The 23,541-nt window shown below is 37.8% G+C and overlaps 2 protein-coding genes across 5 annotated transcripts in view; one reads left to right on the top strand and one right to left on the bottom strand.

Annotated features, from left to right (window-relative positions):
* Positions 1-1,975: 1,975 nt before the first annotated feature.
* Positions 1,976-18,621, bottom strand: LOC100731490 (centromere protein I-like). Its single transcript, XM_013158046.3, has 3 exons — positions 18,447-18,621; positions 15,899-16,037; positions 1,976-11,933 (listed from the first exon to the last, which is right to left on the bottom strand). The coding sequence occupies exon 3, from the start codon at positions 11,570-11,572 to the stop codon at positions 9,401-9,403; it is 2,172 nt and encodes a 723-aa protein (XP_013013500.1). The 5' UTR covers positions 11,573-11,933; positions 15,899-16,037; positions 18,447-18,621; the 3' UTR covers positions 1,976-9,400.
* Positions 18,622-19,080: 459 nt separating this feature from the next.
* Edem3 (ER degradation enhancing alpha-mannosidase like protein 3) overlaps positions 19,081-23,541 on the top strand; it is a 76,477-nt gene continuing 72,016 nt past the window's right edge. Inside the window, exons 1-2 of one of the 4 annotated variants that reach the window (XM_063240295.1) lie at positions 19,081-19,430; positions 23,009-23,054. In XM_063240295.1, coding sequence (XP_063096365.1) covers positions 19,270-19,430; positions 23,009-23,054 — 207 coding nt within the window. In that variant the 5' untranslated portion in view covers positions 19,081-19,269. The remainder of the gene's footprint in view (positions 19,431-23,008; positions 23,055-23,541) is intronic. The other 3 variants (XM_063240296.1, XM_063240297.1, XM_063240298.1) reach the window with 3 other exon arrangements.

Raw genomic sequence — 23,541 nt, forward strand, 5'->3', positions numbered from 1 at the left:
TCTACCTCTTAAACATTGGAGATCTCCAATGTTTCTCCCTTGATCTTCTCTTTCCATACTTGTTCTTAGCATTTGCTTTTTATTTTTTTAAGTTATGGATCCTAGAGAATGTGACAAACCAAGGAAACATGAAGGCACATTGAAACTAATTTTAGGATTTTATGAACATAAAATTTTATGAACATAAAATCCTAAAATTAAATAATTGATTGACCTCTCAGAGGTTCACAAAAGAATTCATTACACAATCATCATTTTACTATCATAATAATAGAACAGAGTGTGGAGGCTAATGTTTATTAGATTACTAAAGAAAGGCATTTTCATTCTTTAAAAAAGAGGGATAAAGATGACCACTCTATCATTAATCTCAAAACAATCCTATACTCAATAAATATTTATTAAATTATATATTATATGAGTATGTATGGACTTAGGACACACTCAAAATTTTATTTCCACAGCTGATTACTTGTGTCTACCTTAATCTTTTTGTATATATTTTTAATTTTTATGGTGCTTTGATCCTTTGAAAGAAATATTAAATCTGTGAGAAACAATTTTACTGGAAAATGTTTTATATTTCTCAGTCCTTAGAAGGGATATTTATTATAAAGATCCATAATAGAAATAAGTTCCACACAGAATGCTGTATCTTGTTTAGAATTCCTTACTCAGTGTGGTTGCTTCTTTTTCCCGTTCTTCCTTGGCCCTCCTTCCAAAACCACCACCATTACTATCACCACCCCTTCCTGAAATTTAAAGAAAAATAAAAAAAAAAAGAATCTAATCTAATCTGAGGTACCAGGCACAAAAAATGACTATAATCCATCCCAGTTGTCTTAGCTAGCCTTTTTGGTCTTTTCAAATATTTTAATTCTGTCACTGCTTCCATATGTTGTTGAAAGCACATTTCTGGGAAGATCTCAGGCCATATCAGAGGGAAAAAAATATCAACTTGGTACAGAAGCTCCAAAGATAGTCAATATTAGAAGGCCAGCAGTGATAAACAATAGAACAATTGTTTCAGACTGGCATAAGTGGAGTCAAAGTTATGGGATGATGTATGGCTGAGAGCTGGCTCTGTCTCACACAATAGTACTTTTGGTTCTGGAGGTTTGCTCACTGCAGGATTATAGGGCAACATGTCTCTGCTATGGTACACCCTCTGATGAGAAAATATCAGCATTTCTTAACCCATTAATATCCACAGACAGCTATCTTTATCATTCAGGAAAAGGTCTAGCAGCAATATGGAATTTTAAATTTGCCTGAAAAAGAAAGATTTGAATAAACTTTCAATTCATCTAAGAAATGTGCTCTTCATTTAGCACAAATGATTTGAAAATCTACTTCCACACCAAAAGTATGCTTTGTATATCAGATCCAAAGTGATAAAACCTGAAGTACAAACACTCCTTCCTTTGGTATTTACATACAAATGGAAATAGCACAAAGTTTAGTCAAAATGAATGTTTCTGGGCAAATATGATTGAAAGTATAGTGTCTTAGTTACTTTATGCTCGTCACTGAGACAAAATACCTGAAGCCCAAAGTTGGGAAAGGAAAGGTTTATTTCTTACAGTTTTTGGAGGTTTCAGTCACACTCAGTTGGCTCCAAGACAGGCAGGCATGGCTGGGCTGCAGTTCATGGCAGCCGGCAACAGCAAACTCGAACCAGCAAAGAGAAAAACACACCTTCTTCCTGCCATTACATCACATCCTGGCTCCACCCCTATGTGGGTGGAGCACTGACACCATCAATCCAAGCACTATACAATGAACCATCACGTATGAACAATGCAAACTCATGAGGCCTGGGGGACACAAACATAAACCATGTCATATAGTTTAATTTTAATATTAAACTTATTCTTCTAAAAATCTTCACTTTTTATAATAGATCTTATCTGTTCATTTGATTGGTGGCTCATTATTACATCTTCTTTTCAAAAAAGAAAATAAAACCAAACAAAACAGTTTATTCTTTATTGCCAATCAAAACAAAACAATGAAAGCGATGTAAGCCAACAAAACAAGATAATAGGAAACCAACAATGGCTACCATAATACTTCTTGTTATCTTCAAAATAGCTGCCCATACCATCAGACACAAAATCAAACAAAACAGAACAGATTAAAACCAATTAAAATAAAATAATGAAAGTGATACAGGACTCCAAAACAAGATAATAGGAAATCAACAATGGCTACCATAATAGATCTTGCCATCTTCGAAACAGCAGCCCATGCCATCAAGTAAAATAAATCAAACAAAACAATAAAACCAATCAAAACAAAACAATGAAAATGATTCAGTACTTTACAATAAGGTAAGCAGGAATTAACAATGGCTACCACTTTCCCCTTTTAGTTTCCTACCCTTTCACTTCCACAGTATCTATTGTACATTTTGGATCCCACTAATTCCTTCAGTTTTTTATACTAGGGAGACAACATAATGTTCACCTATGTTGAGTCTGAATCATTTCATCCAAGAGCATGATCACAAGTTACATCCATTTACCTCCAAAAGCCTTATGATTATCTTTCTTTATAACTGAGTAGCTTTCCACTGTACAAAAATGCTGTGTCTTATCCATTCTGTGGTTGTTAGGCAAGCTACCCCTGCTTTCTTCTGGTTCCTTGTTGCATGCAGCATTGTTTTCTCCCCTTTGACTTTCAGTCTATTAATTTCCTTTCCAGTCAGTGTGTTCCTTGTATACTGCATTTTGCTAAACCTTGTTTCTTGATCTACTCTGCCTGTGGTTTTTATTGGTGAATTAAGGACATCTACATTAATGGTTATGGCCAACATGTACTGGTGTGTCTTTTACATGCTTTTTGCTGATGTTGGCTCCCTACTTTCCCCTGCATTCAATTGTCTGCCCTGCTTGGCGATCACACACTGCTGCTGTTTCTGGGACTGTAGTCATTTTTCTCTCTCTAGAATATTCTTTAGTACTCTTTGTAAGTTTTGGTGATCATAGGTTCCTTCAGTTGTTCTATTTCTCCATTAATTTTGAGAGTGTTTTGCAGGATACATCAATTAGGGTTAGAAGCTATTTTCTTTCAGGACTTAAAAATACTTTACTCCAAGCTCTTCTTAACTTGATGCCTTGTGTTGAGAAGTCTGTCATCATTCTGATGGGTTTTCCTTTATAGGTGATGTTTCTTTTTCTCTAACAGGCTGTGATATTCTTTTTTTTGTGCTGAATTTCTGGGATCTTGATTATTATCTGTGTGGGTGTAGATTTACTTTGATTGTGGCTATCTGAAGTTCTATATGCCTCACTTATCTGTCAGGTTCTTTGGTTTTCTGCTATTATTTCCATAAACAATCTCTTTATATTATTTATGTTGACTCTTGCTTTTTTTGCTGAAATTTATCACTCTTAAATTATTTTTCTTTGTGTCATCTTGCAGCCATTATATGTCCTGGATCCTTCCTGGATATTTCATTTTAAAGAAGTCTTTCCTTTCATGATCACTAGCTTCAATCCTGTCTTCAAGATCTGAAAGTCTATCTTCAGTTTCTTTCAAGTGGTTTTCCCAGCTTTCAATGGAATTTTTAATTTCCTGGCTATCTCTTTGTGTCTGTTTCATGCATTCCAATTCTTCTCTATATTGCTCCTGTGCTTCTTTAATCTGTAACTTCTTTAGATATGCTCAGGAATGCTTTTACTGTTTGTCATTTCTTTTACCTGCGATATTATATCTGATCTTATTTCTTTTACAGCTTCATGAAGTAGTTTCTTTATGTCAGTAGCCATCATCCCAGAAACTTCAGGTGTGCAATTTTTACTTTCTTTCATGTCCATGTCTCCTGGGCTTGTTCTGTTTGGGCTTCAGGCCACAGATTGCCTTTTGCTCATCTTGACATTTTCCTTTGTTTCCTTCAGACAAGTGAGTTGTGGGGTTCCAGGTGCTTATTGCATTGGCTACTGTTGTAGCCAGGGGTTGTGAGAACAATTAAAATCAGGACATGGAGTTTGTAACATTATTTTTATGATGGTCACCCAGAGTTAACATAAGAAAATGCAGGAAATCTACTTACATTATATACATATATAGCCAAGGGCCTGAACCCTATAGCAATGCCTCACATGAGTCCAGATGAAGACCCAGAGCTCATGACAATGACTCCCATGAGTCCAACTGGAGGTCTAGAACCCACAAGGACTCACATCAGTCTCTTTTACAGATCTGTGCTAGGAAGGCCCAAAGGTCAGCAGTGGAAGTTAGAAAGTCAATGCCAGCAGTGTGAAGGAACTATGCTAGCAGGTTGAGGGTTCTATGTTGGAGCCGAGAAATCACTCACAACAAAGACCAGGGCTGTCCTGAAAAGCACCACAGCCATCCTCAGTGACATGGAGGCCCCAAGCTCCTTTGATGATTAACCAGTTGAGTACATGCCTGGCAGCCAGTGTGATGAGTTCATCCTGGAAACCAAGTGGCACATGTCTTCCCTTCTGGAGCCAGGAAGCAATGCTCGATGTAAGGACCTGAGCTTCTCCAAGAGAATCAATGGCTCGAACAGCAACTTGTAGGAGAACCCACAATGTCTCAGTGCCTCAACATCTAGCTTCTTCTCCTCCATGTCTTTATTTATGCTGGCAACTTTCCTCAGGTGAAACATCTATGCTTAGCACCATAGTGATTTAATTCAGCTGGTGTTGAGTTGACCATCAGTTACCCATCCATGGTGTGGGGGATGGGTTAGGCATCTGAGTTTCTCCTAACCCTGGTTCCCCGTGGAAATGGTGGGCTATGAGGAGGGCTTTCTCCAAGGCATGGCTAGCTGGTTCTTCAAGCTCATGCTGGTCACAGTTCCTTGAAGGCAATGGTGACCAGCATGTTTTTAGGGGCGGGGCTGGCTGCTGCTCCTTCCTGCTTGTGCTGGTTATGCATGGGACAGTATTGATGGCAGCCCTATTACATCTTTCTCAGTTACAGAGAGTTGTATTTTTTACTAGCAAGAATTTACTTGCTCTAGTTTGTATGCCTAAATTACACCAATTAAAATTTTAATTTAGGCATACATCCAAACTCATTCCCTTCCATTCAAACTCATACAAGGACAGAAGTTGGACCAGGTATACTTGCTGTGGTTTTTTACACATCTGATATAGCCTGATAGAGTTGGGGGATGGAGATCATTGAATACTGGATGCAATGTTATAAGGTTCGAATGATCATATTACTGTTAAATTTGGACACGTTTTAAAATGAAAGGAGGCACCTCTCTGCCATAATACCAGGACAATGATGTAAATGAAAACTGTCATAGGTAAATCAGAATATATAGACATGTAGTACAGAAAAAGTGGTCTAGATTTTTACTAAATTATAACTTTTTTTTACAATGGGACAATAATATCAGCGTATTTTTAGTATAATGAGGGAAGAACAAATAAGCATAAAAAGTGCAACATGAGTACAGAAAGTAATTTATGCTTAAAGAAACATCTAAATTTCTTTTTTTTTGTCTTTTTCCTTTTTATCGGTCCAGGGATCGAACTCACGACTGCTTGCTTGCAAGGCACGCGCTTATGGCACTGAGCTAAATCCCCAGCCCCGAAACACCTAAATTTGAATGAATATTATCAAAATAACCTTCAGTAAAAAAGAACACGAAAGTTTATAAATTTACCAAATCTACAATTATGATGGGATATCTACACATATCTTCCTAGTACATGAAAAGGTAACATTTGTTAATCAACAAGTTGTTTGAAAGCATGTGTATGTGTACAAAAATTTTCTTTAAAAACATACATAATTAAAAAATATAAAATCCACTTTTAAAATGTCCTATGTTCCACTGAAAGAAAGATGGAGTACACACACATACACACAGAACTCATCAGGTTAGTGGGAAAATTCTTAAAATTAACAGAATTTTTTTCAGTAGCCCATTCACCCTGATAATAAAACTTAAAATACTAAGCCTACTAGCTTATTAGAAACATTTTAATTGACCTATGGATCTAATATGGTACAAAATTAAAAAACTTTTACTGCTAATTTGATTTAAACAATGATTAAATTGACACACTATTACACAAAAATACAGAATTGTCACCTCAACATTTTCAAAAGCGAACATTAGAAACACATTATCCAGCAATGTACTTATTTAAGAATGCATTACTAATAAACACTACTGTATACATTAGGACTTGCTATTCATGTAGTGTACTTTTTAAATTATTTTACAAAGAATTGCACGAAGCTCTTCATATTACTTCTATGGGCTTATACTACATAAAGAATCTTCACAGAATTTTGAAATTACAACTGAGAACTTTCTTTATAGTTCATTCATAAAGGTTTGATCCCATATGCACTGTTATCTATAGCCAACTTAAATCTTTTATACATCTAGTGAAGGTTTCCCATCATACTGTGTTCATGTGCAAGATGAATGAAACAAAAATTAGAAGCATTCCCATAAAATGTCCATTGTTGTGTCCACTGTGCAAATTGATATGTAGAGAAATGTCCTGTGATAAAGAACATGTCCCATATTTATTTATACTTTCCAGTTTCATGTCTCTTAAGATACCAAACTGACCAAAAACTTTCCCACAGTGCTTACATACATACGGTTCTTCTTCAACGCAAACGTTTTCATGTATTTGAACGCAACTGGAAGAATTGAAAACTTCTCCACATTGCTTCCATGAGGGTTCCTCCCGACGATGACTTCTTTCACATTTATGAAAGTAACCAAGTAAAGGCTTTCCTATGTAGTTTACATATAGGATCTTCCCCACTGTGAATTCTTTCAGGTCTATGAAGTGAACAGTAATTAGTGAAGCTTTTCCACATTCTTGATATACAGTGTTTCTCCAGCGTGACACGTCTCTGGAAGCAAGCATGATGAGCATAGGCTTTCTCACACTGCTTACATATGTAAGGTTTCTCTCCAGTTGAGCTCATGAATTAAGGGAAAAGAAGTGAAGGGTTTCCCACATTTGCATATGCAGTTTTTCTCTAGTTTGAGTTTCATGTATTTGAAGATAGCGATAACTAAGGCCTTTTCTACAATAGTTTTTCGCCACCATTAACTCCTTTATGTGTAAAATATTTGTCTTACCTGTGAAGGCTTACTCATATTGCTGATATACATACATAAGTTTTTCCTCAGTGTGAATTTTTTCATGTCTCAGAGGGGAATTCTCTGTATAAGCTTTCCCACATTGCTTTCATGATTAGTGTTTCCCTTCCAGGTGAATTATTTTGTTTTTAAAGGTGATAAGAACTATTGAAGGCTTTTCCAGTTTACATATGATTTCTTCCCACTGTGGATTGTCTTATTTCTGTGGTGTCTCTGAATTGTGAAGCGCCTTTTCCACACTACTGACACACATAGGGTTTCCCACTGTGAATTGTTTTCATGAGTTTTATAATAAATGGCTTTCCTGGTTTCCCACACAGCTTACTAGTTTTTCCCAACAGTGAATTTTCACGTTTATGAAATTACCTTTTTGTTTTCTTAGCAAAAGGCTTCCTGTATCTTTTACATATCAAATGTTTCTCTAGTGTTTTATGTATTTCATTGCAATTAGAAAAAATAAAGGATTTCTCAGATTGCTTATATTCATAGGGTTTTGCTGCAATATTTGTCCTTGTATGCTTCACAAGGCATTGGAATAACTGCAGATTTCCCCATGTTTCTCACATTTATACTTCTCTCCAAACTGCCGATATTCATATACTTTTGAGTTGTGAGCTGTGATGGACATATTTAGAGATAAAAGACTAATTGGGATTTCTCTACACGTAAGGCTTTCTCCTAGTTTTAGGCGAGGAGGTTTCATATTCACTTTAGGACCTGGAGTGGAGCTGAAGCTTTCTGCCCACTGGATCCATATTTTATATTGAGTGTCTTTGTATCTCTTGACTTGTTAGATTTCTCCTAGAATTTCTGCATTCAACTTCAACTTGTTGATTCTATCACTTTCTTCCCACAGCAGCAGATTACTAAAGGTATCCTGCATCACATTTGTGCAAAGCTTCTTTCAGGAAAGATCCAACAAAGCCCAATTCTCTACTGTGATGTTCATAGTCACATGCTCAAAGGTCACTGCCACAATTTATTGGCTTGAGGATCTCCTAAGGTCTTATCAACCATACTCAGAAGTCACAAAGCCAATCAGGCTTAACCAGCAGAGACATCTCTCAGCAATACACAAGGGTTCCTGACTGTGGTGCATTTTTTCCTGTGGATAGTGACATAAAATCTCTGAGCTTGATTTTCTACAATCTATAAAACAAGGATAATGGGATGAGGATAATTTTCATTCTTGTTTTATAAATGTAGAAAATGATTCTCATTATCCTTATGGAAGTATATAATCGAAATATGTAATGCACAGCATATTCTTCATAAATGTTTATGTATATATGCTTGAATTCTTCAACATAGTATATTATGAATGGATTAAATCAACATTCAAGGTGCAGTTGCCCTAATCAGAAACTCAGATCCCAGGATGGCAACTAGTGGTCGCATTAGGCAATCTTAATGCCAATGATCACTCTATTTATACAAGAAGTAAAAAATGAATTTTTATTGTTGAAATTAATGGTCTTCATAATGGATATAAGAAACAGTTACTCATTTTTCCTCAAAGGTATGAATTTTATTAAGAGTTAGTAAGCAAAATTTTATAGTAAATTTTAAACAGTACATTGTAGATAACTATGAAAATTTTTCCAAGCTTCAGAATTACTCTGCAAGTAAAGATACAGTTAAAGTGTAAAGACTTGAATATTTAAAAACTAGATACATACATATATACACACAAATAAAATAGAGCAGTCCCATGGAATCAAACCACCATTAATAGAAATATCTTGGTTATCCCCATAATTCTTTTCTCCTTCCTTTCCTCATTAAACTGCTACCAGTTAAAGGCCTGAGAAGCCATTAGCTACTTCAGGCTCTTAAGAATCATAAACACTGCATTCTATTAATTTAGTGCTGGTTCTGTTCATGTAAGAAAAATGGTAATATTCATAGTTTTCACTAAGGAAGTAGAATATTTTGCATGAGTATATCTATGAATAAGCTACTACTATGTATTATTTGCTGTCTTCCATCAATGCACCTTATAGTACACAAAAATATTACAAAATCCCACCACAAAGTATGTGTGTCTTTTTATAAAAAATCTAACCCCTGAAAAATAAAGGTATGCACACCAGGGTTCTCCTGAACCATAGTCAGAAGGTCAGTCTGAGTACTTCTAGAAGACAGTAGTCTTGTTAGTGAATCGGACATGGAAACTCAAATTGAGCTAGCTGGCCTCTCCAGCAACAAGGATTTAGTCCAGCAAGCTGTTTATGTCAACTGTCATTTAATGCTGATTGTTGTGGTCATGCTTTCTGATTAAGAGACAGAAGAATGATGAATACTATTTTTTATGAAAAATTTCAAGCCTTGGAGTCCCTCTGAAAATAAATAGTCCAAGTAGCAGTGCCATTTCTTCTCCCGAATAGAGCTTATGTTTATTGTTCTTTCTTCTGAGCTTTCCTGTAGCAAAAAGGAAACAGCATAGCTCAATAGAGAAGGATGATGGACTAAATTTAAGCTATTTTTATACTTTGATACTTCAGTGTTTTCTAACATTTTGGAGTCTATAATATACACTCCTTTTTCGAAGGGTTTCGATGTCCACAGGCAACCAATCATAGTTGTCAAATAATGATTAAACTGTTGGCAAGTCTTGGTGCTGAAACTGAACTCTGATTTTGCTTTTTGTACCAACTCCTTCTTCTTTGCAGCAATCAAATTTTTATGATACTTGTGCATAATATAAGAAAGTTGGTTCAAGATACTGGTATCCAGGCTGAGAAGTGAAGAATAGAAGATTCCAGGAGGAAACAACACCACTAATGGAAGATCATGTTTTATATTTATATCACAGACTTTCTCATAGAAATCCAAAATAAAGTGTAGCAAGAAAGTACTGTTGCTCTCCAAGCGCAATGCAATAGTGGACAGCCATCCTACATAATGAATCAGTTCAGACACTGAGTTCATGGATGCATCCAGAGTTATCTGTAGAGGACTGCTCATCACAGGCTTCATGTGGATGTCCGCAGAAAGCCACAACAGCCAATTCTGTAGTAGCTCTTTCAGACTCTGAAGAACACTACACTTGAAATAAATGGTTGATGTAAAGAAAAGCTGTGCTAGATGGTCAAAAAGTAGCGGTTTCATCTCAGAGAAGCTACTAACAGGAATCCAGCTCAGAAGCTGAAGGAACTGTGACCGACAACAGAGGCCATCCCAGAGAGGAATGCTTTTATACAAGAAAACTTCACAGGAATAAAACCCCTCCTGTAAGAAGCACTCTGCCCTGATGATGGTGTCCAGCAAGTTGGCAAACTCTTTACTCTGCTCATAACTATTCACTTTATACCAAATACATTCTTCTTGTAATGTCTGATTCAACCAGTGGTACAGCCTCAGTAAGAGTGATTCATCTCTGACACAGTTAACATAGTGAAGTAGAAGAGAGTTATTTAGCACTGAACCCATCTGAGAGGGCAGCTCTAAGCAATGAATGTTTTTTAAGAGTAGAGGGAAGCTCTGAAGCCTTTCTAGGGGAAGTGATCTATCACAACTGAGACAATTAGAAAGACTCATCTCCTTTTTGCCACATTCTTTAGGGTAGCTACCAGAATTCAGCACTGGTGTAACTGAACGAGATTTCCATTTTCTTTTTAAAGGATTGAAATTAGCTGGACTGAATGTCAGTTTTCTAGGTTCTGTAAAAGAATGCTGGTTTCTAAGCTTCACAGCAAGCACAGCTGAATTCCACAGATCTTTTGAATTCTTAAAGTAGATTTTCTTCCTTACAGGCAAAGATACAGAAATCAAAGTAGGAGCAAAGAGCTTATACAGTGACAGCAAAGCCTGAAGATGTGGTTGCTGTCCCATCCTGGCCTGAAGATCAAGCAGCTTTCTCACACGAAATGGTTTGACATTTTCTTTTTTGGTGAGTAAATATAACAAGTGGCAGACATAAGGACACAGTGCATCATCTTGCAATGAAGCAAAAAAGAAGCCATAAAGCAGGTTAATTTGTTCCTTATGATCAATGAAGTCAAACATTGCAACCAACCAACGATAAAAAAGTATCTTGGTGCTACCAGAACACTTGCTAACACAGAGCCAGGAGACTGCCTTAACCACAGAATCTTCTGATATTGAAGTTGTTGGAATCATACACTTCAATATCCGTGTGTTTACAGTATTTCCAAATTTGCCACTGAGTGCCACATTCAATAAAATGTCAATTGCTTCTGGAGCTAATCCACTTTTCCAAGCCACATTTTCCACCGTTTTCAAGTGTTTTTCCAAAATTTTATCTTTTCTGGATGGAATTTTAATGGGACCTTTCTCAAAGTATTGCAGTGCCATCTGCAGAGAGTCTTCAACTTGATCGTCTACATATTCATGAGGTTCTACTGGATTTTGTTTCAAGATGGTCTTTGAGTCACTTGGTTTCTGTTTTACTTTGCAAGATGAGGGACTGATTTGAAAAGTATTCATAATTTTTGAAGTTTTACTTTGTGCCTGAGCACTCTTAACCCTCTTTTGAGGCAAATTACTATAAATGTTATTATATCCTCTTAGGCCCTGAAACTTGCAGAGTTTAAATGCTGCCTTAGGATTCAAATGCTGGATTTTCACTGACAATAGTACTGATTCCCAAGATATGTGGAAAGACTAAAGTATTTTAGAGACTCTCCTACTCTCTCATGAATAAGAAGCAAAGAGCTGGACTATTACGAATGGTATATGGCTGGAGGACTTCCAGTTGGCTGATGCTTACTGTAAAGGTACAAAATCCTGGCTCTGAAATATTGTTCTATTTGCTCCAATCTTTCATGAAAGGTTATGGTTGAAGAATCTGAAAGGACAGAGTTGAGATTTAATCAAATTCAGAATAGGTGAGCTAAATTACTTTGTCTGTACTTGCTAACAAATGTTTAATAAACATGCAACAAAAATTAGCACAAGATTGATTTGTTAACTTGTTATGAAGTGGCTAAGGGATAATTTTCATTCATCTTTTATAATATAACTAAAAAGAAACGACTAATAGTTATTTCCCTTTTAAACTCATGTGGAAACTCTGGTCTTTTTTAAAAAGTTTTACTTATTTATTTATTATTTTGTGGAAAAGAAACTGAGTATTTTTGGTACAGTATGCCAAATTCCAGTAGTCTATTGATTTCCTAAGAAAACTGCGTTCAAGGCATTGATAGTCACTCCACGATTATATAGTGGAAGAACTATAGTAGATATAAAGTATAGAGTCAGGTATTAGTCAAACGGGGGTTTAGTGGATCACTATCTCAAGTCTATTTCTACAGGGTCATGCTAGTGCCAGGGAAGATGATTACCTGCAAGGTTTATAGTTCTCTAGGAACTATATCTAGGTTTGAGATAAAGTTGGAAGGCAAGTGTATCAGAGAAAACAAGTCAGAAAAGAAAAATAGTCAGTTGGGTCAGTGACAGGGTCCTCTTCAGGTTTAGGGCAGTGATTGGAAACTTTTAGGCACCATTCTAGAGGTCTGAAATAGGATGTAAAAACTAGTGGGCTGCTGGGCATGATGGTATATACACGTAATCCCAGAACTCTGGGAGGCTGAGGCAGGAGGATTGCAAATTCAAGCCCATCATGGGCAATTCGGTGATTTAGCAAGACTGTGTTTCAAAATTAAAAATAGAAAGGGGTACTCAGTGCAAAGGCACTAGGTTCAATCCCCAGTACCATTAAGTACTAACAAACCAACTAACCAACCAATCAAAACCAAAACCAAAACTACTCCCACAAAAGTAAAAAGCTGGTGGTTGATAATCTGTTGATTATAATGTCCATGTAAATCCTGAAAATAATTGTACTTTTATCTTGGTGCCTTCAGTGTGGAAGGACAATAAAAAGACTGGATAAAGTTAGAGCTAATCAAATTGTATTATCAATTTTAGATGAGCCTTTCTTAGATGATTACTATGTCTATATGCAGAGTTGGGCAGGAATCTGACCCCAAGTTTAAGATAGAAAGCAATCACAAACAATAAGGCAGAAATGTCAAATCTATCTTTTATAGTTATCCATCAGTTATCTAGAGGCCAAAATACAATCAGCACCTTCAGCAAAAGCATGTTTTAAAGTCCCTGTTAAAATGTCTTCACTTCCTCTTCATTCATGCAAGACATTTTTAAAGCTGAATGCAGACTGTTCTTTTTAGTACTTGAAATGCTTTGTTACTTTCTTCTGGTCATCATGGTTTCAGAAAAATACTGTCATTGAGATTATCTTTCCCTGTAGGTAAACTGTCATTTCTGAGTAGTTTCTTTTAAGATTTTGTGTTTATTTTTCAGAAGTCTGACCGTGGTTTGTATTAACATGAATTTATCTGTGTTTATACTGTTTGAGGTTTATTACACTTTTTCCATTTTTAAGTATATGATTTTTGCCAATTTTTGGAAAGTTTTAGCCATTATTTCTTCAAAAACTTTTCAGTTCACCCTCTCTCTGCTTCTGGGACTCTAATGACACAAAAGTGAATTTTTTTAAAAAAATGGTCCTATCAGTCTCTACAGCTCTATTAATTAAAACAAAACAAAAAAACCAAAAACCAAAAACCAAGGCCCTGCTAAGTTGCCCAGGTTGGGCCTGAACTGTCAATTCTGCCTTGGCTTCCTAAGTATATGGGATCACAGGTATGTACTACCATACCCAGCTGTGCGGCACCACTCCAGACAGGACTGTTTCAGTTCAGAGGGCAGATGTGCATATCTCTGGCCAGCTTTGAGGACACAACACTGCTGCCTGCCTAGCACAGGTGCAGACTGGAGAACAGTTATACAAGGATGACTTAGCAGTAGACAACTATGCAACTAGTTCAGCCAACATGCAAGAATGTAAATAAGTAATAACAACAATAAAGACACAAGCTGCTTTCTTGCTGCTTCCTTCCTTTGAAACTGATGTCTGCCCTGCATGCATTCTTATTTTTGCAGATCTCATCTACCAAAGCACCCCTTCAAGGCCCCAGCCACAACACTGGCTCGTTCATCTATCTAGGGAACTTACTTCCTATTGTTGAGGCTGGATAGTTTCTATTGCTGTATTGGCAAACTGACTGATTCTTTCCATTGTTGTGTGTTTAGCTATGCACCTATTCACCAGATATTTCAATTTTGACTTTTTTCATTTGATGGTAATTATTTATTTCAAGACTTCCCATTTCCTTGCCAAGGCTTTATATTTTTTACTTCTTTCAAAGGTCTTTAATTTTGTGAAGAATTTTTATTAGTGCTTTACAATTCTTGTCAGATAATTCAATGTTTCCTCAATGTTAGCATCTGCTCATTGTTCCATTTAGTTTCACATCTTCCTGTTCTTGGTATGGCAAATGATTTTCAACTGGAACACAGGTATTTTATATTAGACTCAGAGCCTTGTTTAAATCTTGATTTTGATCCTCCTCTGACAGTAAGCTAGTGCATGGAGTTAGCACTTCATTACTTTCAGGTGGTGTGGAAGTCCAGTTTCTCTGTTCACCTTCACAAGACACTGGGGGAAGGAGGAGGGGACAGATGGCTCTCTATTGGGTCTCTGTTGGAGTCCACCCTGGCCAATGCGGGGCGGGAAACAAGAGGTTATCAAAGTCTTTACTCTATTAAGCCTCATCTCATACTTCCCAGTAAGGAAAAGGACAAATGCTTTTTTACCACCAGTGGAGCTGGAGCTCTAGGTTCCAGTTTGGTCTCAGATAACACCACTTGGAAAGAGGTGCTTATTACCACCAACAGAGATGATTCATTCTGCCTTCTATATCTCCCAGGTGTAGAGGTTAGGGAGGAATAGCTCCCTCAAATCTGGCCAAGATGGAGGTTCATGTGAGTTTCAATCAGCCTTGATAGCAAGGAGAAGCATGGAGGGAGGGTCATGGGGCTGTATGTGTATGTGTTTGGCCGGAATGGAATGATTACTGTATTAAAAGTTTTCAGTCTTGCATGGCTGCTCTTTTTCAGTTTCTTTTAAAAGATAAGACAGTCTTTTCTTGGGGCTTTTCTACCTGTGTCCCTTGGGATTTTCAGATCTAGTTTAGGATAGTTTGTAGAGATTTCAGTCCACAGTTGGCTGGCTTCAAGGTAGTATGGCATGGCAGAGGGACATGGTAGAGAACCTTTTTTTTGGTATCAGAGAATCAAACTCATGACTTTGGCAAGCGCTTGTGCTGCTGAGCTAAATCTTCAGCCCAAGAACTCACATTATGGCAGGGGGGAAGGAGAGAGAATTTTTTTCCTTTGGTTGTAATGAAGATTGAAACCAAAGCCTCTGCCCTGAGCCACATCCCTAGCCCTTTTATATTTTGACACAAGGTCTCACTAAATCACTGAGTTGCCCACCCTGGGCTTGAAATTTCAATCTTACCTCAGCCTCAGAGTGCTGGGATTATAGGTGTGTGTCATATAAATTGGTAAAAACAAAACTATAAACAGGATTTTAGAGAAACTGACTTGTATATTCTAATGGCAGATCTAGGGCTAGGGCATAACCCATCTTTTTCAAAGTATGATACTTGGCATTAGATATAAAGTATGCTCACACATACCCAATAGAAGGAAATGATGTGAAGTGACATGGAAGAAAAAAAACAGGAAAAAATCAGACACTAAGGTAGAGAATCCTCATAACCCAAACAGGATGTTAAAATTGGATGTAACCCCTGAGAGAAGGGCTAGGAAGATGCTGAAAATATAGTTTAGAGCTAAATTCTATAAATAGTAATGAAGTCCATTAATCTTTAGCGGTGGACTAGAAATAGTACATTTCATGTTCAAAATGACTACACTTACCTCACTGGCTGATCCCAAGAAAAACATGGTGAAGTTTAAGAGGGAAGTGCTACTCAAAACCACATCTCTCAAAAGTTTTAAGTATAATCGTGTAATTGGAGGTTATGCCTTGATTTTAAAACATCACAAAGAGATAAATCTGCAGGAAAAAAAAAAAAAAGAGGAAGAAATATTTATGCTATTTCTTAAACCGTGACAAATTTTCCCTAACCAGGATTATCATTGAAAATACTAAAAATCCTGCTTTGTGAAAAACAAAAATACTAAACTTTTGAATACATTTAGAGAAAAAAAACAGAAAACATTATATAAATATAAAAGTTAGAGGAGTCTAGGAATTCAAACAGTTAAGGACAATAAGCTCCCCCTTACCCATTTTATTTCAAGGATATAAAAGAAAAAAACAACAACAAGATTTCAAAACACATTAATCAGGGTAAACTTTCATCTCAGTAGAAAGTGTATCTCTCAGGTTAATGAAAGATGAGGTTTGACAAATTTAGAACCTTCTGCTAATGACTATGACACAAGAGGAAGGAAACTTAAAAAGTCGTATTATATACCAGTTTATACACACACACACCATGTATATACATATACAAAGGGAGTTTCTAGGAAGTAAGAACATTGAATTTGGATAACAAGAAATAAGTGATGTTGGGATTACTATATAAATAGCTATTTTTAATTCTTAGGCATACTATTTTTCTAAATCCAATAGAGATAGGATATACTTCTGTACAAAAATCCAAACAAGAAGCTGACAAGATTTTCTTCCAACTGTGTCCCACAAGCTATACAACTACAAATGTCTCACAGATGAGGCCATTTTTTAAAAGGCAGAAAAGTACCATGTGCTTGTATACATATTTACTCCAAGACAGGAATGAAGCTGTATAATCCCATACAAAGTCTCTGTAGCAGAAACTGAGAGTTTAATGCTTTCTTGAGTTACAAGTAAGAGGGCCATGTATTTTGTACAGGGATTCTGCAGTGACAGCGTGAAGTCAGCAAATCAAGGAAGTGGACAAGATCTGGGGCTGAGATAAACCAGGGATATGGATACTGTGGAGCAGATGTATCTACCCTTGAATCCTACCATTAATCATGGCAACTTTTCCTTTCTAACCCTAAACAATGATATCAATACTATTTATTGAGCTATTTTAAAATGTTCTAAATATCTTACACATATGTCATTACCTTGTGGATGATACCAAGATACTTGTGGATGGTATAATTAACAGTGAAACCATTTAATTTTCCTAAAAATGCTACGAATTTCGCACATGAGACTGAAGCACAAATTTAGTAGTTAGTAGAAGCACTAATTTAGTAATTAGTTTAAGTGTACACAGCTTTTAGGTAGCAGAGTTAGCTCAGTGCCACTATTCTTGGCCTGTATTACTCCTATGTGGGATGTTATAAAAAGGTGCTGACTTAAAACTCTGTGGTAACACTGAACCATTAAGTGGGAACTACACTGGTGATACAAAATAAGGATTGAAGACAGAGGGCCAGAGAAAGATCATGGAGTTGGTTTTGCTTCTGATACACAAAATAAACTGAAAATGGCTATGAAATCTCCCTTGAGCTGGTGTCAACAAGAAATAAGATGATAATCTGAGGGTGAAGTGATTCTGAAGATTAAAATCATGACAGAACAGTGGAAAAAGCCCTGGGGACATTTTTGTGGGATAGTACATTATCTGAAATCCTAACTCTTTTCTTGGAATTTGGGTAAGTTAGTTACAAAGGGAGTCAGTCCATAATATTCATAGAGTACTTTTTTCATAAAGTGTCCCCTTTCAGTCCCTAGAAGACATGTGGGGAGGAGACAACATTGCTGAATAGAGGAGGAGCCTCATTCAGAGCTACTCAGAGAAACTCAACTAAAACACAGGTAACTGGGAGAAAGTGAAGGGATACCTTGAAACTAAAATCAATCTGACATAAGGGACTAATAGGTGAAGCCAATCATAGATAAAGGACTTAATAAAATGGCCAGCCAGCCCACCTGGTTGCCAATGAGTCACCGGATTGGGAGGACTGCTTGCCATACCTCAAATCTTAAAAAACAAAAAGAAAAAACAAAGGATAAACTGAAATAATGTGGCCAAATCAAGCTATAATGCTTTCTTGAGTTACCACAACAGAAGAGCAAAGTGTCTTTCTAAAGAGAAACTATTAATTATTTTATCAATGGTTAACCTGGGAATCGGTCATCACAAACTTCAAATTCCAATTTCCTTCCCCGACTTTTTCTCTTTCTTCCCTTCCTTCCTTCCTTCCTTCCTCCCTTCCTCCCTCCTTTCCTTCTTTCTTTCTTTCCCCGCCTGTACGGTTCCTGAGCTTTTTAGGTAACTACTACTACTCAAGTCCCAGACCTCACCCGGCCGCCATCACGTCTGCGGCTCATCGATTTGTATTCAAGGGCTGCCAAATCAGAGGCTGGTTGAACGCAATCCAACAGCGTGGACGCGAGCTTGTTAACCAACTTCTCTAAGATGTACTGTCCTCACAAGCTGAGGGCTGGGGCAGTACTTACCTGATAGAGACGATCGGCTTGCAAATAAAACTCTCGGCACAATAACACCAAAGGTTTTCGTGTTTCCTAACTTCCCCGAGGCCAGAGCACCACTCAACGCCGCGGCCTAAGACACTCCGCACCCACACGAGACAATGCTCTCATCCCCCGCAGGGAAACATCCGCAGGAAAAGAGACAAGCAGTTGACAGGGCGGCTCGCGGGCCGCCGACAGCAGCTGGGCGCCAAGAAAAGGGGAGCGCCCGGAAGCACCCGCGGTTCTCAGGCGACCACGCGCGCCAAGACGCCGCGCGCCACCCAGGGCGGAAATGCAGCGCGGAGGCTGCGAGCGCCTGCGGGGACGCCGGGAGCTTCCCAGCAGGGTACGCTGGGACTCGTAGTCCCCGGGCGGGCGGCCTCTCCGCGGGGCTGAGGAGAGTTGACGCGACAGGCCCGCCCCGTCCCGCCTTCTACCTACGCCTGGAGTCTCCCGGCCAGTGCAGTCGCCCGCGGCCGGGCCTGCCCCTCTTCTATGCGGCCTCCATTGGTCCCGGGGCTCCACGACTCGGGCTCTGCCCGGAAGTAGCGTTGGGGGAGGCGGTTTCCTAGACTACGACACCGGAAAGCTGGGGGAGGCGCTCGGGGTTGCCGAGGGCGGAGGGCGGTGGCAGCGCTGGCGCTGGGGACCGGCTCGGTGACTTCGGCAAACAGTTTGACGCTGGCAGCTGCGCGCCTCACTGCACACCCAGGTCTCGTCACGGCTTGCAGCCCCCTCGCCGCCGGTGTCCGGCAATGTGTCCCGTCGACCGGGCTTAGCAGTCGCGCGTGCGTGGAACCGCGGGGCCATGAGCGAAGCCGGCGGCGGCCTGGGCTGTGGGTCCCCGGTTCCCCAGCGAGGGCCATGGAGCCTGGTGGCCGCGACGGCCGCGCTCTACCTGGTGTCGGCCACGTCTGTGTGGACGGCAGGGGCCACACCCATGAGTAGGGAGGAGAAACAGAAGCTCGGGTAAGGGTGCTTGGCGGTCTGGGTGGGCTTCCTGGTAAAACTGACCACGGGCAAGGTGCCTGTCATTGCAACCTAGGAACGCAGTGGCGTCTCCACTCGCGATTGGAACAGCTGCTAGTGAGCCTGAGAGAGGATCTCGGCGGGTGGGCAGGGTCCGGGAAGGTGAGAGTCTGTCACTGTGTGGCTCTGTAGGTGGATGACAGGTGCGAGTTCCTTGAGGCCACCCTGGTGTGTCAACGCTGCTGTCAAGTGAGTGGCCCCTGAAGAGGGCTACAGGAAGTGTAGCCACGCGCGAAAGTCTAGCGGTTGCCTTTCCGACCGAGGCATGGTTAGATTTCTCGCGTATGTAAGCTGCCAGATGGAGAAATGTTGCTGGCCTCACTTGTTATGGAAGTGGTGTTTACACTTAATAGGGAACAGAGGCGTTCATTAGAACTGGAACTTTACAAATTTTATCCTTTCCTTGCATTGTTTTCCTTGCACTGCTTTTCCATAGTATTTGATGATATTATTCAAAACCCATAATTGAATGTTCTGCTTACTTTACAGTAGTTTTAACAGTCTTGAGAGCGTCATAAAAGTTTTATATTTACAGTATTTAATTCAGAGTCAATAATACTAATACGCACGAGGCCCCAGAAAGGAATAAAAGCTGAGAATCTGTAGCAAGTGGGTAAAGAGCGTGAGCAGTTAAGATGGAGAAGAGAAAATTAGATAAACACGAAAAGTTACTCAACCACGTCAGTGTGAGAAATGCAAATTAAAATGAGATAACTGTTTTTGCCCATGAGGTTAATAAATGCAAAACTCAGGTATACGGTCTTGGCTACTTAAAACATGAAAATAAAACTTGCTGGGAATGCAAATGGATGTAATTTCTTGACAGTATCTCCTAAAACTTAAATCGCACATATTTTTTGATTTATCAGTTGTATCTCTGGGAATCTACCCAACAAACACAAGCACTGTTAATGTAGAGATAGATGTACAAAGGTGTGCATTTTGAGAGAACAGAACTATTCCTAGGAGAGTAATGGTTGAATGTGGTATATCCTTTTTATAGACTATTAATTTACACATTAAGACCTCCATATGTCATTAGAAGAATACTACCTAGAGTATATTTCGAAGACAACCCCCACAAGTTCAAGAATAATATACATGGCATTATATCATGTTGTTTCTTTGTAAAGAAAAAAACATTGTCTAAGCTTAGAAAAAAGTAGAAAGATAATGTATGTCATAGTATTAGGATGAAAGGGAAACAGAACAATCAGATTTTAATTTATATGCTTCTTTTTTTTTTTTCTTTTTTTTTTTTTTTTTGTCTTTTTCATTTTTATCGGTACCGGGGATTGAACTCACAACCGCCTGCTTGCAAGGCAGGTGCTTATGCCGCTGAGCTAAACCCCCAGCCCCTACATGCTTCTTTAAATCCTTTTGTTTGAGACAAGGTCTCACTGTGTAGTTCAGGCTGGTCTTGAATTCACTATGTAGCTCAGGCTGGCTTCAAACTCACAGTAATCCTCAGCCTTCTGAGGGCTGGAATGACAGGTGTGTACCACCATACCTAGTTAATACACTTCTTTAAATCATTGCAAGAATCTTTGTATTAACTTTTAAGTAAAATTGTGAAAAAAAGATGCTTAATGGAAGGTGAAGTGTTATGAGAACAATTACCAGTAAGCTCCAATATATATCCTAAATGCTCTCTTATGAATTCAGTGTATCTTTTTTTTTTTTTTTTTTTCCTATTTACCCCACTCTGGTACTTTACGAACACAGGTAAAGTAGTATTTCATCACCTTTGTAATCCTCCCTGTTCATTGGATGTGTGGAATATCCATTTTGCAAAAGTATGGAATTTAAAGTTGATTTGTTGGGAATCACAAAGCCAGTAATTGATTGAGTCATTTATCAAACTTAGGATAGTCTATACTTTTGCACTGTGCTGCATTTCTTAAGAGCTGGAGGAGAAATACCAGCTTTCCAGAGGCCTCAAATTACAGACCACATCCATGATAGAATTAGTTTTTAACTGGAAAAACCAAACCAAATTGACCTGAGATTTCAGCTTTTATATATATATATATATATATATATATATATATATAAATATATATATATATATTTCTTTTAATTGGTACCAGGGATCGAACTCACGACCACACACTTGCAAGGCAGGCGCTTATGCCACTGAGCTAAATCCCCAGCCCAAGATAACATTTTTTTTTCCAGCTTATATTTTGAGATCAGTTTGCAAATGAGAAATTACAATTATTTAGGCTTACTAATTTAGATTGCCCTACTGTAGAATAAGACCAAAAAGTCTAGCACAAACCACAAATACACAATTTCATGACAGCTTTCCTCTTTGGGAATTTTTAGAAAACTGAATTCTGATTCACTAGGTTTATCTGTGTAATTTTTAAGAAAGCTCAAATAATGTCATGATAAAACAGAAAATGTCACATCCTTTTCTCTACACTCTTAAACAGAATAAAAAAAAAAAAAAAGAATTGGCAAGCATTTGCTCAGTTGTGAGCTGTTTGTGAGCTGTGGACGATCTACCTAATCACATTTAGTCTTATTTTTCATGGAATATATGGGTTTTGTTACGCTTTTATTTAAAAACAAGTATGAAACAATTACAGTTACTGTACAGTTGACAGGCAAGTTACAGAAATTATTTAAAACAAAGAAAGACATACTTTTTAAATTTTCATAGAGCTCCTGAATATGAGAATGTTTTACAGACAGACTGATTCCTTAGTTCCAAATTTAAGATACGGGAATATGAAGTATCCATTTTTTGTGTACTGGAGATCGAAGTCACAACCTTATGCATGCCTGGCAAGTGCTTATGCCGGTGAGCTAAATCCCTGGTGAAGTATCCACTTTAAACAACCACCTTGAAGAGTCTAAGAAATAAATAAGCCAAACCATACACACAAAAATTTTTTGTGCCTTAGATTTCTCATTAGAGAGCTAAATTTTTGACAGTATTTGAGGGAGCAAACTATATCATAAAGTATATCTTTTAAAAATATGGCAAACATTAATAAATATGTACTAGGCTTTAGTGTTTTTATTCAGTTCAATGAGAAAGGCAGAGGCTTGATACAATACTGTTTCCTGTTTCAATTATCCCATCTCTTTTAGTACAACATATAGGATGACTGATAAATGGTACTAATAGTTATTTTCTTTGGGGGCTCTTTAGCAGTATTTCCTTTTCAATGCATATGTTAAATAATTATGTTGAAAGGTATGGTAATTGTATTTCAGCATCAATTTTCCTTTCTTTTGATTGTGACAGGCATCATTCAACAGATTATTTGGGAAAAATATAAAGTGAGTTTCATATAATGTGCTATGAATTGTAAAAGTTTGGCCCAGCTGTGAGTTAGTTCATGAATGTGTGTATTAACTGGTGTATTTTTTCACTACATTTGTGTTCCTTTTTAACTAAATAGTTCCTTTTTTTAAAAATTGGTGTGTTTTTATGAAAAAGAATTAACTTTCTGAAACAATAAGTAAGATATAATTTTCTCTATTTCTGTTTTTTTTAAAATTAGGAATCAAGTACTGGAAATGTTTGATCATGCTTATGGTAACTACATGGTAAGTAGAAAGCTTATCTTTATGTACTGTTTACCTGAATTGATTATTATGTGAGCAGGATCAACTGGAAAATTTGAAACCTGAATTACTAGCATTTTTTTTTTAAAGAAAGTTTTTAAAAAGTAGGGCAAATGGAAACAAAGCTTTTGTAAGTAAGAAGGGAAAGGCGAGTTGAAAGGAGGGAAGAGGATTGGGGAAAAAGAAGAATCAAGATCTATTATGTACAGGTTTGAATTCCTTATGATGAATGTGATCATTATGTGTATCCAAAATGTGCTAATAAAATTTAAAAACAAATGTCCATTAAAGAGAATCAGGGCAAACATAAGTTAAAGTGTTTGTGGTAGTGATTTTCAGGGAGCCAATTTATTGAATAGGTATGAATAAATTGAAATTAGATTATGAAATATTGTATTTAAAATTTCTTTGGGCAGTGTTAACATTCATGGAATGCTTGACATAGCTAGATATTGTGAATACAAAAATG

The sequence above is a fragment of the Cavia porcellus genome, unplaced genomic scaffold, assembly GCF_034190915.1.
Source record: "Cavia porcellus strain 051 isolate PalLab524CR breed Dunkin Hartley unplaced genomic scaffold, mCavPor4.1 scaffold_29, whole genome shotgun sequence".
Taxonomy (NCBI): Eukaryota; Metazoa; Chordata; class Mammalia; order Rodentia; family Caviidae; genus Cavia; species Cavia porcellus.